At 40.3% G+C, this 16,486-nt stretch overlaps 1 protein-coding gene across 2 annotated transcripts; it reads left to right on the top strand.

Moving 5' to 3' along the window:
* The first annotated feature begins 166 nt into the window (after nucleotides 1-166).
* Nucleotides 167-16,278, top strand: sec23b (SEC23 homolog B, coat complex II component). 2 transcript variants are annotated; one of them, XM_061830362.1, is made up of 20 exons: nucleotides 171-305; nucleotides 965-994; nucleotides 2,935-3,162; nucleotides 4,582-4,639; nucleotides 4,726-4,812; nucleotides 4,940-5,176; nucleotides 6,546-6,628; nucleotides 6,764-6,908; nucleotides 7,986-8,144; nucleotides 8,250-8,365; nucleotides 9,117-9,240; nucleotides 9,389-9,469; nucleotides 9,536-9,625; nucleotides 9,814-9,920; nucleotides 10,119-10,272; nucleotides 10,371-10,448; nucleotides 10,816-10,977; nucleotides 11,088-11,174; nucleotides 11,463-11,684; nucleotides 14,282-16,278. In XM_061830362.1, the coding sequence occupies exons 3-20, from the start codon at nucleotides 2,942-2,944 to the stop codon at nucleotides 14,369-14,371; spliced, it is 2,301 nt and encodes a 766-aa protein (XP_061686346.1). In that variant the 5' UTR covers nucleotides 171-305; nucleotides 965-994; nucleotides 2,935-2,941; the 3' UTR covers nucleotides 14,372-16,278. The 2 variants fall into 2 exon arrangements, with proteins under 2 accessions (XP_061686347.1, XP_061686346.1); XM_061830363.1 differs by lacking the exon at nucleotides 965-994 and having other exon boundaries at nucleotides 167-305.
* The last annotated feature ends 208 nt before the right edge of the window (nucleotides 16,279-16,486 follow it).

Genomic DNA, 16,486 nt, shown 5'->3' with positions numbered 1-16,486 from the left:
GCAATATACATTGGTGACTGGCTGAAAAGTACAGATTCCGACTTCTAAATAAAATTGCACCACCGTGACCATCGTTTTGTGACAGAAACTTCCTGTCCTGAATGCGGGCGGATACGCCCCCTTGCGTCACTAAAATAAGAACAAATCGGAGCTGTCGATACTTGGAGTAACACGTCACTTAATAGTCAGCGAGTACATGCCGGTATCTGGGTTTTTTTTTTTTTTTTTTTAGGTCCATATGTTTTGTTGTTGTTCTTGTTAATAGCGTAAACACTCATCGATTCGGACGAACTCCGATATTGAAGGTAAGCGTATCTATGTATTTGATGCACGAGACAACACAGGGGATTGGAGTGAATGTCAGAATGTGGGTAAAAGCTAAATTCCGTTAGCCATCTAGCATACCCGGCTAGCTATTAAACGTAACGTTGGGTTACCGGTCGCCTTACTAAGATACCAATAGAAAACGCTTTATTGTCTTTTAGTTTACTAATTCTAAGTATACATCATTCACCCTATTTTGGAGCTACCTTTTGTATTTGGTTGAAATATTCGACGAAGCGTTTGCTCTAATGTACGGTTCGGTGCTTTGATGTACTTACGTGTCCTTGTATTGCGAAAGAAAATTGGCCGAATGTTTGATACTGGTCTGACATTCGGTTCGCAAACGCTCGTACTCGGCCTCATAACTACATTTTCTACTATATCACGGGTGTAGTTTGTGGAGGACACAATCTGTAAGAACAACTAGCGGCTTGTTTTTATTTTGTTTTTTGCAATGACAGCAATATGTATATACAGTACAAATGAAAATGCAACAGCAGCAATAACGGCGCTTGATCCTACATTAGACTTCTGTGTTAGGGACCATCTACAAAATACAGATACAAGCGTGACAAATGTGTAACCAATCATTTTCTTTTAATCAAATACCAGTTTTCCCCCATTTTGTTTCCTGTATTAGGTAGAAATTGGAACCCACTACATACTGCAGGTAATTTTTTTAATGAATATCGTGTCTTTTGGTTAAGCTGTGCAACTATCAAAAAAATTTCCTAAATAACAATGAAAACACTTTTTCTCATTCTGATTCTGATAGTAGTTGACAAAGGTTGTCCACTATTTACTACAGGTCAAACTTTGTGAACAGCTTTCACTGTAGAGAGAGTGTGCACTTAAAATTGTCCAAAATATTTACCATCTTTATTAGGGTTAGTTTGAGTTTAGTCAGTTCTATCTCTTTTTCTGGGAGAAGGTGAGCTTTTGAGGTGCACGTATTTTTATTTTCACCCCATAATATACACACACACACACAAATCTGACCCTAAGCAATTTTAAATTTCTCAGACAATATTTTACTTGGCAATAAAATGAATGCATCAATGCTGTCAGTTCAACGCTTACGGCTATACTACCATGAGATCTCGGAAGCTAAGCGGGTTTGGCCCTGGTTAGTACTTAGATGGGAGACCGCCTGGGAATATCAGTTGCTCAGGAAGGGCATCTGGCGTAAAACTGTGCCAAACAAATATGCATTCATCTAAGATGACATGCTGTGGTGACCCCTAATGGGACAAACCGAAAGGAAAAGAAGATTATTTTTTTATTATTATTTAACCTGTCCTGTTCAGCTCCATAGCCATGCAATTGGGGATCTTGAAATACTTCTGCATATTTATTTATTTATAATATTACAACTTATCATTCTGGCTTTTATTGAAAATCCAGCTGGACAGAAATGTTTCTAGGTATTAAAATGAGAGGCAGAACGGACAATGTGAGCAGAGGTGCAAACCACAGAACAACAATAGTTAGTTTTAGATACTTGACTAAAAATAACATTACAAAAGTCATATGTTCATCTTATTTGTGAACAGGGGGTAGACCCAGTACAATTCAACAGCTAACCAATTGGACAAGATGAGAGAGGACAAAAAAGGACAGGGCAGGATGTGTGAAATGAGCTACTGATGAGAGTTGAAGTGAGAGGCCTTTAAAATGTCTAAACACCTGTAAGAACTAAGGTGATATCTAAATATAACCTGTTATTTTTAATTGTCTCAACAAAAGCAATTGAATCCACTAGCCCAAAATGTATGGACGGCTAAATATTTGTTATAATTAACTGATATAAATTAGTTTACTGTCACAACAGCACAACTCCTATTTGTTAGCTGAATGCGTCAAAACACTTCATTAACACAAGCAAAGGTGGAGACTGAGCCTTACAAAAATGTGTCACACAATCGTCATAACCCGCAGGTCAAGTTTCTTAGTGATGTGTTTGTGCGTCAAATTTTCACATTAAATTGCAATTCAAACACTCCAGCTTACTGTTGATTTAAGACTAGATAAAACCAGAAGCAGATTTTGTGGAACTGTGCAGGCATGAGGATTTCGGCAAGTATGGTAACCGATCTTTCGGTTCCGTTGATTTTTGTCCTGGGAAACAATGGGAAACGATTTTTCGGTTCCCATTAATAATGCTCATGGAACCAGTTTTTACATGTACTTCAGAATAAAGCCTTAGCAGGCATGAGCATTTTGTCTTTTACGCTTAGCAACCGACATGTTTGACTAGCGTTTGAGTGACCCGGATATGAATAACTTGACCTTGCGCATGGGTAGCGCAGAAGCGGAAACCGGTGCTGTTTGTAAACCACACTGACAAAGCTGGGCGTTTTAATCATTAAAAATAAAGGGGTTCATGTAGGTTCGTTTTATACAGATTGTTGTATTTCGTTGAGAACTTGTTTTACATTCCACACATGGGCGAATTTTACTAAAAGTAAGCCCTGAGATCTGGGAAACGGACTTTCGGTTCCGTGTTTTCTCAGGCTGGGTAACGACACAGTAACGGAACGATCGTTTTCGTGAAATGCTCATGCCTGCTGTGTCTTCCTCATTGTTATCTGTCCCTCTCCTCTGCTGAAGCTTGCTGATGGCCACCTACCAGGAATTTATCCAGCAGAATGAGGACAGGGATGGGGTGAGGTTTAGCTGGAACCTATGGCCCTCCAGCCGACTAGAAGCAACCAGACTTGTGGTGCCGGTCTCCTGCCTCTTCACACCACTCAAGGAGAGGCCTGACCTGCCCCCAGTCCAGTATGAGCCAGTCATGTGCGGCCGGACCAACTGCAAGGCAGTGCTAAACCCACTATGGTGAGTTACACCTGTCAGTGTTTGCCAAGCATTTTTATGCTGATATTTTTCAGCTGGCCATCAAAGCTTTTACACGGCTAACAAACTCACATTCTTAATAGTAAGACTGAAAAGCTAATTCGGACTTGATGGTCCTACTGCTTAGATTGAGTCAATTTCTTTCATGTAAATACTGGTGTACTGTTCATCAGGTTTGTCTGTCAACCTTTAGCTGAGTCTAGTTGCTCATTTGAAATAAGCGTAACTCAGCAAAGAAAGCACACCACGCTCCTTGGAGATGTGCTGACGTGATGTCATCCGTGACTACTTTTTTTCTTTTGGGTTTTAAAAAAGTAGTAACAGAAGCACCTCTCAGGTTCTGATGCGGGGTGGCTTCTTTCCAATCATGCCCTTCCAGTTGTCACTGTCATTGCCCACGTGAGCATTGAATTATCCCAACAGAACAATGGAGACCCCATTGGGAGCACTCTCCAGAACTCCCTCAAAGGATTCCAAAAAGGGTGGGTACTCTGAATTGTTGCGTGATGCATAGGCACAAACACCAGTCAGGACCCATCACCCAACCCGAAGGCGGAGGGATGCTACCCTCTCGTCCACCGGGGTGGCCCCCAACGCAGAGGCACTGAACTGGGGGCCCGTTAGGAAAACCCACACCTGCTCGGCGCCTGTCACTGTTGGCAACTCGAGAGTGGAAGAGAGTCCAACAGCTCTCAAGAGGAATGGTACCATAGCCTACACTGTGTGAGGAGGCGAGCCAGACTATATGTATTCAGAACTTCACCACCTCACACACCAGCTCGGGGTCCTTTCCGACCAGGGAGGTAACATTCCACATTCCTACAGCCTACTTCTGTAGCCGGGTATCAGATTGCCAAGGTTCCTGCCTTCGGCCACACCTCGCATTGTACCTGACCCCTGTGACCGCTCCCACAGATGGTGAGCCCATGGGAAAGGGGACCATGTTACCCTTTCCGGCTGTGCCCAGCCGACCTCAGTGGCTGCAGACCTGGCCACAAGTCACTCACGTTTGAGCCCCACTTTCAGGCCTGGCTCCATAGAGAGATGGTGGGTGGGTGTTGGCCCGCGTCTGGATAAGTGAAACCTAAATCCAATTTTTGTATTGGTCATGGGGATGTATGGAGCCATGCTTCGTCTGGTCTCTCACCTAGGACGTTTTAGCCCAAGCAACTTAGTTTCTAAGATCATTGGGACACATAAACCCCTCCACCACGATAAAGTGACTGCTCAAGGAGGGGCATTTTTATTCAAATAGCCAGACAAAAAAACATCTAGTTCATCATTGCTTGTTTGTCATAGTTTACAAGCAGCAATGAAGGTTGACATCCAAATTGGCCAAAAAGTTTTGCATATTCCTTTTTATTGTGATGCAAATGCATTTTTTTAATCCATTTTTTACAGTCAAGTTGACTTCCGAGCAAAGATTTGGGCCTGTAATTTCTGTTTCCAGAGAAACCCAGTAAGTACTGATGATCACTGGATATTTTTTTTTGTTGTTGTGTCGTTTCAATAGTTTTGCTAATTTATCCTTCTCTATGTTTGCAGTTCCCTCCCTCCTATGCGGTAATTTCAGAAGTGAACCAACCAGCTGAGCTTATGCCCCAGTTTTCTACCATTGAGTATATAGTACAGGTACATATATGTTCGTACCCTCAACTCAGGCGTCAACCTAGGGATAGTCCAGTGTGTATCATGAAAATTCTATTTTGGACATTAGCATACCACCACTAAATCGTATGCTACTTTCTTCCGTTTACAGCGTGGACCTTCAGCTCCACTGATCTTCCTCTATGTAGTAGACACATGCTTGGAGGAAGAGGACCTCCAGGCTCTGAAGGAATCTCTCCAGATGTCCCTTAGTCTTTTGCCTCCCAACGCTTTAGTGGGCCTCATCACTTTTGGACGCATGGTCCAGGTTCATGAGCTCAGTTGTGAGTTGATCTCCAAGAGTTATGTGTTCAGGGGCACCAAGGATCTCACCTCCAAACAGATCCAGGTAGGTGATGTAACAGAGTGATGAATTAGCATGTTCCCTGGAACAGGTGACACAAAAAGGTGTAGAACGTGCAAAACACACCTGGAGATGCTCACTGAGGTGAGGTCTCAGAAGGTTTGCTGACATCTGTCGCACTAAACTGAGATCATGTCTGACAGCAGTTTTCACTTTTAAATTTTGCCTGACGTTTAAACCCATACGTTTAGTCCCCAAAATATTTCGACAGTAACCAAAATTCTAATTTCAGCTGCTTTAGGAAACATGTTCAGGATACAATTATATAATCAAAATAGACTTCAAAGGCTGACTTTGAGCTGTAGTTTTAGAGTATCCACATTCAAATTGGAGCATGGGTTTAGGAATTCATCCATCCATGTGCAACTGTCTCTTCAAGAGACCAGAAGTAATTGAAAACTTTACTCAGAAGGCAATAAAAATTTAAAAAAGACTGCATGGGTTCTTCCCTCATTACCCTGTCATCAATTAAGCAGTTAAAAGGTCATGAGTTGATTTTGGGTTTGGCATTTGGGTTTGGATGCTGTTGCTGAGAACACATGGTCAACGGAGTTCTCAATGAAGTTGACACAGACCATCCTGAGGCTGGAAAAAAATGAGAGCTTATAAAATAAATATATCAAATATTAGGAGTGGCCAAATCAACAGTTTGGAACATTGTGGAACAAAAAATGTTCTGGTGAGCCAGGGAACTCAGAAAGGCCTGGACATCCACAGAGGACAACAGTGGTAGATGATCACAAAATCATTTCCATGGTGAAGAAAAACCCCTTCACAACGCAAGTAAAGAACATTCTCCAGGAACAAGCTGTGTCAGTATCTGAGTCTACCATAAAGAGGAGACTTCATGAAAGTTAATACAAAGTATTTATCACAAAGAGCAAACCAAACCATTAATCAGTCTCAAGTGACTTTGGGGAAAAAAACACTTGAAGAACCCAGCTCAGTGCTGGAACAGCATTCTTTTGACGGATGAAAGTAAAATCAACCTGTACCAGAAAGATGGGAAGAAAAACATTTGGAGAAGAATTGGAACAGCTCATAATCCAAAGCACACCTAAATTGCCTCTAGGTGTGATTGTGAGTGAGACTGTTGTTTGTTGTTTGTCTTTATGTGCCCTGCCTCCTGCCCGATGATAGCTGGGATTGGTTCTAGCAGTCCCACAACCTTTGTGAGGATAAGGGGCTCAGAGAATGGATGGTTGGGTGTATTCTAAAACTCAAGTCATTGTTAACATGTCCAGACCTCACACAATTTTAATTCCATTGTTAATTTTATGCACCACTCATGCAGTATTTTTGTTTACTTCAGTAATGAAAAGATTTAAACAGTCAAATATCCCCCCCACCCCAGGAGATGTTGGGTTTAACAAAACCTTCTGCATCAGGACAGCAAGGACGCGCTCCTGCACCTCAAGATGCTGCAGCCTTTTGCAGGTATGATGGACTAAAAAAAAATCCCACTGCAGCTTTTTGTTAGTGGATGGCATTTTTTTCCTAAAAGTTACATTTAAACAAAAAAAAAAAAAAAAGAGAGGAAAAAAAAGTGATTGCATAATCATTCATATTCAGGTTCCTTCAGCCTGTGCACAAGGTTGATATGAATCTGACCGATTTACTGGGGGAGCTTCAGCGAGACCCCTGGCCCGTTCCCCAGGGTAAAAGGCCACTCCGATCCACTGGTGTTGCGCTGTCCGTTGCTGTTGGTCTACTCGAGGTAGAACACCCTAATTCTCAAAGCCACAATTTGAAAATCACATCAGTTTTAAGAAAGTGATCCATTGTAAAATTAAAAAGACAATTCATGATGCATTTACAGTGCGTGGCAAAAATTTTGTGAATGGAGATGTCCCGTGTAGGCAAAATGAATTTATTTTTTGTTTCACTTTTAACTAGATATCACTGCAATAGCAGCCTTTTAAGGAATAGCCATGTACTCTGAACTTTAGACTCTTGATGACTCTTCTTCATGTTGCGCAATACAGCGAAGCACTCTGCAGAATCTTTATCTTGTGCAGAAACGGTACATGTGGTTCCCTAGCTCAAAGGCCAGTTCTGTTTTCCTTCTGTCTTTTCCCCTTAACTGTGATTATCCCCTAATCTGTATGATTATGTAAACCAAGTGCAACCAAGCACACTCCTTTAGCTAAGAGAAGAGGCGTGATAAGATAAAATTAGGTTTTGTTAGTGACTTAAGACTGAATTGTTTGTCTGGAGGCATGTCACCCTTACATTTAAATAGTTGTTGTCCACTATGACCTCTTCTTTTATTCATTCTGACTCAACCGGAATTAAGATTGGAATTGCGTGTTTCTGCATTTTACCATATTCTTAGGGGCTACTTGTGTTTAAACTGGTTTCCTAAAAGACCTTGGCTTTCAACTCGCTATCATATTCATTGGAAAGTTGCCGATCAAAATAAATTGTTGGATGGAAAGCTGATTCAATATAGGAATAAATAGATTGTTTTTGGATCCAAATCCTGATTTTAGACACCGCAATCATGGGATGAATAAAGCTTTATCAAAATCACATTATCTCCTTGAATTTGTTCAGCCTTAGTTAAATGTAATTTATGAATTGATATTTGGTACAAGTAATTATTAAGGCCTCAACAAGAATCCATTCCTTCAACCTCCGTTTTCCAATTGCAAACTTGGAAAACCTTTGCACATCGAAAGCACTGCATGGTATAAACATAAGTGTTCTCACCCATTAAAAAGTTTTACCTAAAGTGTTCACTTTTAAATTTGTTACAATTGGTTCTTTAACTTGTGTTGTAACTATCCCTCAGGGCACATTCCCCAATACGGGTGCTCGTTTGATGCTGTTCATTGGCGGGCCCCCCACTCAGGGCCCAGGAATGGTGGTGGGAGATGAGCTGAAGACACCCATCCGTTCATGGCATGACATCCAGAAGGATAATGCTCGCCACTTGAAGAAGGCTACAAAGGTGAGCAAAGGCAGGGCTAATGGTGTTCAAAGATAACTTCTTTCAGGCGAAACAATGTACAGTAAATAATATCCACACTGTCTTCATGTTCTTTCTGACATGCAGTACTATGAAGCCTTAGCCAACCGATCAGCAGTAAATGGCCACAGTATTGACATCTATGCCTGTGCTTTGGACCAGACTGGGCTACTGGAAATGAAGTGTTTATCTAATCTCACTGGGTACGCCAGCGCCTGACAGGCACACACGTGTTGGTGTGCAGGCAAACATGTGTGGCTGTGATTATTTGAGTGCTACGTACACAGCATTGTGCCTAAAAAAAGAAATCTGTTCTTCTTTCCGTCATCCATTCTTGTTTAGCAAGAATAAATTTTGTTCATCTGGAAAGTCCAATTTGTACTTTTGATTTTTAAGCTTGATCTTATCAATATGATCATACTTCCAAATTTTAAGAAAAAATTACCTCATATCTTTCTTCATTATGGTGAAATTATTCCACATTTCTTGAAAATGTTACCATGCAGTAATAGTCAGTCATGAGACCTATTTTTTTTTTTTTTTTAAACAGTAGGCATTTCAATTTTATTCATACCGTGTAAAACTAAATATAACTGCCAAATTGAGAAAATGACTACTGTTACCTGCAATCCATTCTATTCTAATGTCTGTGATTTCCAATGATTTGGTTTTATTGATGCTGGACTTCAAGTGTTGACTTGTCACCCTAAAATTCCAAATCAGCTGAGCTCTATGTATTCTACTTCAATGGCAGAGTACAGAACAGAAAATGGACAATGTCTTCCTTTTTTGTATTATTATATAAAAAAAAAAAAACATGTGGTCTTTAACCAAAGAATAAATGCATGCAATTTAAGTTTTAAGTCTTTTTGACTGGGTCCTTTGCAATGTAAACTGCAGTGAGTAATATGATAGCCATTGCTAAAATGACAAAGGTTTCCACTGTTTTCTTAGGGGACACATAGTGATGGGAGACTCCTTCAATACCTCATTATTCAAGCAAACCTTCCAGAGAGTTTTCAACAAAGACTATAATGGTGACTTCCGCATGGCCTTTGGAGGCATTATGGAGGTCAAGGTAAATGAGTAATTTCGAGTCAAAATTCATAAATAAATTCAATTTGTGCGAACAATGTTGTAGTGATAAATATTGATTGTTTAATCAGGGGATGGATGTCAACAGTCATATATGTCAATGCTCAATAAAAGTATCTCTGTCTGTACAGACGACACGAGAGCTGAAGGTTTGCGGGGCAATCGGACCTTGCGTATCGCTCAACTCAAAGGGTTCCTGTGTATCAGAGAACGTAAGTCATTGTATTACATTATGTGTGGAGTCATTGTCATTCTTAACAGTTCATTGTTTTGTTTAGGAGATGGGCGTCGGTGGCACAAGCCAGTGGAAAGTGTGCAGTCTCAACCCTTCCACGACTTTGGGCATTTATTTTGAAGTCGTCAATCAGGTAGAACATATTTCCTTAAGCCTTAAGCAAAGGAATGTTAATTAGTTTTGACTGAGTAAATATAACATCACATTAGTGAAGTTATCTAGCTACTTTATATAATTATGTGCCTTTTCCCTCTTTAAAATATAGAGTGGAGCTTAGGAAATAAGCAATAGTCTTGTGTGTGCCGCATGTTTTGTGTGCAGCATAATGCACCAGTCCCACAGGGTGGCCGAGGAGCAATCCAATTTGTAACCCAGTACCAACACTCCAAAACTCAGAGAAGGATACGTGTCACCACAATTGCAAGGAAGTAAGAAACCTTATTTACTACTGAGTATCAGTATGATACCGATGATTTCTATGTAAGCGTCTCCAGTCAGTCAGCAGCTATTGTAATAAATTAGTCTTGACATTTGTCAGAAAGTCACACCTAAAATGTGTCAACTGCACCACACCTGAGTTCAACTACGCCTTCAGTGTCCTCATCTGCTTTGTGTTCCCATCTAAGTTGGGCAGATGCACAGTCCCAAATTCAGCACATTGAGTCATCATTCGATCAAGAAGCCGCCGCTGTGCTCATGGCTCGTCTGGGAGTATTTCGAGCAGAGTCAGAGGAGGGGCCTGATGTCTTGCGGTGGCTTGACAGACAGCTCATTCGCCTGGTGAGTGACCCACTGCATAATATGAAGATCATCCCACTGTTAATCTGTTATTAAAAATGAGTGTGTATTTCTTTTTTTTTTCTTTCATGTCTTTGCAGTGCCAAAAGTTTGGTCAATTCAATAAAGATGATCCTACATCCTTCAAGCTGTCAGAATCTCTGTCTCTTTACCCTCAGGTACATTACATGCATGTACTGTATGTATATGCTTGATGTAAAGCAAAAGATAATTGCAGGGAATTACACATATACTCAATGGTCTCTTCATTAGAGATAACGTGTGTGTAATGTGTAATCAAATGGGGTCCATATATTCTACCTTACAAAATATGTTTGATAGACTGGTATTTATTTAGGCATTTCACTGAATGCAAAGTCCTATTGTAAGTAAATGGTCAATAAATAGCATTTAAAAAGATGTTTGATACAGCTGTTTATTGGAGCTTACAAGGTATCTGTAATGACAACATTAAACATAAATGACATTGATCTTGGTTAACAAATAACTTCGTAACCATGTCTTGTTTTTGTTTTTCGCTTGCAGTTTATGTTCCACTTGAGGCGGTCGCCCTTCCTGCAAGTGTTCAACAACAGCCCAGATGAGTCCTCCTATTACAGGCACCATTTCGTCAGGCAGGACCTGACACAATCGCTAATCATGATACAGCCCATCCTTTACGCTTACTCCTTTTATGGCCCACCAGAGGTCAGTATTGTACATTTTAGACCACTGAGCCCTGTGAGGTGTGGAGCGTTGCTCCACAAAGTGTTGTCATGGAAAAAAAATAAAATATCCCAAAATTTTCTCCCTCTCAGCCTGTACTCCTGGACAGCAGCAGCATCCTGCCTGATCGAATCCTGCTGATGGACACCTTCTTTCAGCTCGTTATCTACCATGGGGAGGTATTCAGAAAAATGCACTCTTCTGCTGAGATTGTTTCTGCTACAACTGAGAATTGTAAAGGCAATGCTCGTGAGCTTTTGTCAGATATTTGTAACTGACATCAAAAGGCCAAAAGTTTGAAGGTGTCTTTGGTTTTGGACATTTTAAATTTGGAGAGGTAATTCTATTAAGGGTGCCAAAAATTTTTCTTTGACACATAACATAATGTTTGGGTTTGCATTTTCTCTCTCACTATCTCCTCTTTCCTCCTCTCCTCATGCTGCGTCTGGTTTCTTTTTTGTCCCCAGACCATAGCCCAATGGCGAAAGGCAGGATACCAGGAAATGGCCGAGTATGAAAATTTTAAACAGCTACTACAAGCGCCTCTGGATGACGCGCAGGAAATCCTGCAGACGCGCTTTCCCATGCCACGCTACGTTGATACGGAACATGGAGGTTCTCAGGCCCGCTTTCTCCTCTCGAAGGTCAACCCTTCCCAGACCCACAACAACCTCTATGCCTGGGGACAGGTATTTATTTATATCCTATGTTTGACTTAAAAAAACGACAACAACCACAAAAAAATCTTCTTTTATTGATGCTTTTGATTACAATAAAACCACACATTTGTGCCTTATCTGATAATTCATCTATTAACACCACTTCTTTGGGGCTGGGCGGGTGAAAAACTAACTAGTTGCAGTTTTTGTGATCAGGCCAAAGCCATCTCATACATAAAAAGAATTGTTGCTTTTCCAACTTGCAGGGACTTTTAATTGACTCCTCCGTGGATATTGCGCAATCCGCGTCACTGACCAATCAGAGGCCAGAGATCTGCATAAACCAAAGCCCGTTTTTGCTCCCGCCATTTTCTCAAACAACATTGCATGGTCCACTATAGGTTTAGTTAGCATTTTATCGCGTATTTGGGTTATTTAACAAAAAATATGGTTAAGAGGTGTAGTCACGGACTTTGTAATAGTGACGACAGGTATCCTGAAAGGCTAGTTGGTGGAGTTCGATTCGTACCCTTTCCAAAACCGAAGACCCAGTACGAAAAATGCCTTCGATGGGTCAAACTTTGTGGAAGACCGCATCATCAACTAAATCCATCTAATATCAACCGGAACAGATATTTTTGCACGAAGGTATGCCCTATATTTGATTTTCAATACATGTCTCGTATAAATGAATTCGAAGTTCTTCGCTAGCATAACACTGCTGCGTGTGAACGATTGACACACTTATTCTTTGTTGAGCGATATTTAGCGATGATCGGACTGCACAAACGTATTGATTTCTTGCTGGCTCGCGGCCAGAAGCTTAACCAGACTGTGTTTGCACGAAGATATGCCCTAAATTTGATTTTTTTCATACACGTCTCGTATAAATGAATGAGACGTTCTCCGCTAGCATAACATTGCTACGTGTGAATGATTGAATGAAATCAGAAGCATGGCGTCTCTCTCAGTTAAGAATGTATTGTATTTAGAATCTATAATATATCGTTGATTTGAATGAAATCAGAAGCATGGAGTCTGTCTCAGTTCAGAATGTATTGTATTGTATTTGCCATTTTTACTGTTTGTCTTACATCAGCGCACGTGGCGTGACGTCACTTCAGGAGGCGTGGTTAAGTGCCCTGTACGGAGGGGTCAATTAAGAGAAGTTCCATGGAAGTTAGGTCACATTGTCTTTTAAAAAAATAAAATCTTTGCTTCCATCTTGTGGTATCTGAAAGCAACTACAAACCATTTTGCCGTGGGTCTCAATTACTCACAGATTTTCACAGATAGACACATAATTTTTATTGTACTTGTATTCCCTCTAGTGGGATTTCAGCTAATTCTCTGTTGTGCTTTTTCATTGTAGCACACTACACCAAGATTGGGCATTAATATGGAGAATGGGGTTAGTGTATTCATCAAGGGCACCTTGACAAGTAGTCAGGAAGTAGACCAGCATCTCTCGTTCTTGTCAAACGCAGAACTCAAATCTTGTCTCCGCCCCCTTTGTTCAATGGCCCTCAATCCTTACAGATGAGCAATCAGTTTCCCACGACAAATGGAAACAATATTGGCGATAAATAGATTTTCTGAAACATTGTTACTAAAATAGTTGAGTGTTTACTAATGCTCCCTCTAAGTTGTGCACACGAACAATTCCACACTGCTTATGTGGGCTCTGTGAAGACAGTGTTGTGCACAAAAAAAAACCTCCAAATTGAAAGTATAACATACAACCATTCAGATTGTACCATTTTGTAATGTGATTCAATGAGTGAGGGATGACTGGTGCCCCATCCAATGGTACAATTCACATATGTACTGTAAAAGAGGAAAAGGAGTCCCCACTGGGTTCTTTAAATCGCTTTTTATTGAACACTTTGGCAGCGCACCAAACCCTTGACAATGAGCTGCTGCTCGACCACACACTCCCACCTAGTTTACCTTTCGCCAGCCCCCTCCTCTCTTAAAGGGGTGCACTCATAATTACAGATATTACAGTACTTACACAGCCCATCAATGTGGTTTACAGTGACAGCAGCCGTGTAATTTCAATGGACGACAGTGAACTGACCGCAGTGCACTTCTGATGTTGCTCACAGTGGTGAAATGGCTCGCTCAGGCGCTTAGTGTGTTTGGTCAGACACCTAAAAAAATTTAGGGAACGTTGGTGTTTACTTAAGCCAGTGAGTAGATTTGTGAAAAAGATGAGATCATTCAACTAGTAAACTTGCATTTCCTGAATGTCTCGATCCCTCTTAAATTTAATGATTTTGAAGTTTAGAAATGTCAGAGACTTCAATGTAAAGCTGTTAACAAATTCAGTATCACAGGTGACCTTACCTCCTATCCTAAATTGAGAGTAGGGAAAGTAAATGAATTGATCTCTATTTTCCAAAGCAAGGAAGATCTGCAGCAAGCATATCGTGCCCGATGTACATGAAAAATGTAGTCTGATATTGAAATTGTCAAGAGCACTGACAAAAAATAATCTTTGTGTTGAATTTCATTTAGTCCATTAAAGTGATTTTTGGGATTAAAGGTATTAATGAGATTGGATGTTATGAATAGGGGGGCACTCATCACTGTTTTCCTCATCTTTTTTTGACGTGCAACACCAGGAGACGGGAGCGCCGATCCTTACTGATGACGTCAGCCTCCAGGTCTTCATGGACCACTTGAAAAAACTGGCTGTGTCCAGCTCTACATAGACCTGTTGACACCCTACTTTACAAGATCCCCGAGACATTTGAACTCTGGGATAATTTCCACTGGAAAATCTAAAATGTCATGAATCCCAATGTTCAGCTATGCATAGACCCGTCCACATCCTACCCTACAACAACCCTCAAATGTCATGGATGCTGTCACTATTATTAAAACAACAACACTCTAAAGGCGACCTAGAAGACCGTGGAGGGGCACAATAATTGTAAAGACCCCACTAAATCAAAAGTGTAGGAAAGCAGAACATAAGCGGAGGAAAAACTTAATTTTAAAATCTCCAACTTGAAATATGGCCTCTACAGACAGTCGTTTTAATTTTAACCAATACTTAGTCAGGGATAGACTGCACCATTTTTCTGAAATCAACAAAAAACATCTGAAACCACCTGGGAAAAACTCTATTAACATGTCAGAATTTTGAGACAGTTGACCAAAACACTGAGCTATTGCAAAGTAGCTGTAATGTATATTTTGTCTTAAAAAGGGACATTTCCATGTTAGCAAACTATTGACCTATCTCAAATCTCCTTTTCATAGTCCAGGTTTATTTTTAATCAGCTCAGCAATTTCTTGAATTTATATGAACAATTAATGATTTCATCAATTACTAAAATTGCCTTTTACCATCTGAATAACATATCCAGATTGAAGGCTTCCATGTACCAAGCAGATGAGGAGAAGCTCGTCCATACTTTTATCTCATGAAACTTGATGCTTGTAATGGTTTTTTGACTGGACTCCCCCAAAGAACTTTAAACAGCTGCAGCTCGTTTTCTGACTTGAACAAAGATGTCAGAGCATATAGCTCTAATTCTAAAGTCATTTCTTGACTTAGTCATCTTTAGAATATATTTTCAAGTTCTGCTACTCGTCTAAGTTAAAAAATTAATTTTTAGGTCCTCAACACAAGTAAATTGTTATGCAATATGAAGCCAGTGAGATTGACGGACTCAACTTAGTGAAGCAGAAAGCCCAACGCAAATATGATGAAGCACTATTTAGCTATTGTGCTGCGCACAAATGGAATAAGTTGCCATGGGAAGTGACGTCAGCTTCAAGTGTGAACTTTTTTTTTTTTAAGTCCCCGTTTTTTTTTCAATTTTTTCAGTTTTTTGCAATTTAAAGCATTTCCACGTTAAAATATTTCTTGTACTGTATGCGGTTTTAACTGGACTTTTTTTTTCTGTTTGTTTGTCTATCTGTGACTGGTTAGCACTCAGAGTTCTGATGACCCCTGTTTAAAATCAGTCCTCGTCTGTGTAGTATGTATGTTCTCTTCATGCCCGCGTGAGTTTTCTGCGACTGCTCCGGTTTCTTCCCACATCCCAAAAAGATGCATTGTCGGTTAATTGAAGACTAAATTACCTGCAGGTGTAAATGTAAGTGAGTGTGGGTTTTTTTTTTTTTAATAATGCGTTCTATGATTGGCTGGCGAGGTGTACCCCACCTCTCGCCAAAGTTAACTGGGAAAGGCTCCAGCATGCCTGCGGCCCAAGTGAGGATAAGTGGTACAGAAGATGAATGAATGTTTTAAATGTCTATAAGCTGTTTTTTTTTTTGTTTGTTTTTGTGATACTTTTAATCACATGAAGCACATTGTGTATAAGAAGTGATCTATAGACGTTTGCTTAGCCTTACCATGGCAAAACACAAGGAATTCACAAGACATTCCAGTTCAGCTGTCAGCATCCAATAAATGCCTCCAAATGTTAACCTGCTTTTATTTTTATCTATGTTGACTCATGTGACCCTTTCATTGTGCAATTTCTATAATGTTTGATATGACCTTTGACGCGCAAAGTGATTCAAATAATCGGTTCTTTGTTTTATTGTCTGATGCAGCGCACACAAAGTGCTGTTAAACAAATAAATGGCTTTGTCTCGAACTAAAGTATCCGTAATAAATTGGAATGTACTCTTAAATTTTGACCAGACTTGTTGCACTTTGGTATTTCAAAGGGTGAAAAGTTTGTAGTGGATTGCCTTGGAGCATTTTCTCAGAAAATTCCATCAGACAGATTATTGTTTCAAGGAATTGAAGTTGATCATGTCCTGTTTTGGATTCGTTTGGATCTTTGTAGACGGTAGTCCATTCATCC

Source organism: Syngnathoides biaculeatus, chromosome 9 (genome assembly GCF_019802595.1).
Source record: "Syngnathoides biaculeatus isolate LvHL_M chromosome 9, ASM1980259v1, whole genome shotgun sequence".
In the NCBI taxonomy this organism is placed as follows: Eukaryota; Metazoa; Chordata; class Actinopteri; order Syngnathiformes; family Syngnathidae; genus Syngnathoides; species Syngnathoides biaculeatus.
Note: the sequence above shows the minus strand (reverse complement) of the source record. Positions and strands in the feature narration are given on the sequence as shown.

Excerpts from the sequence above, each read along its gene's own strand:
- sec23b (XM_061830363.1), top strand. The coding sequence starts at position 2,942 with ATGGCCACCTACCAGGAATTTATCCAGCAGAATGAGGACAGGGATGGG. Across the intron at positions 4,813-4,939 it reads CCATTGAGTATATAGTACAG|CGTGGACCTTCAGCTCCACT; the intron begins GTACATATATGT and ends TTCCGTTTACAG. Across the intron at positions 6,909-7,985 it reads TTGCTGTTGGTCTACTCGAG|GGCACATTCCCCAATACGGG; the intron begins GTAGAACACCCT and ends ACTATCCCTCAG.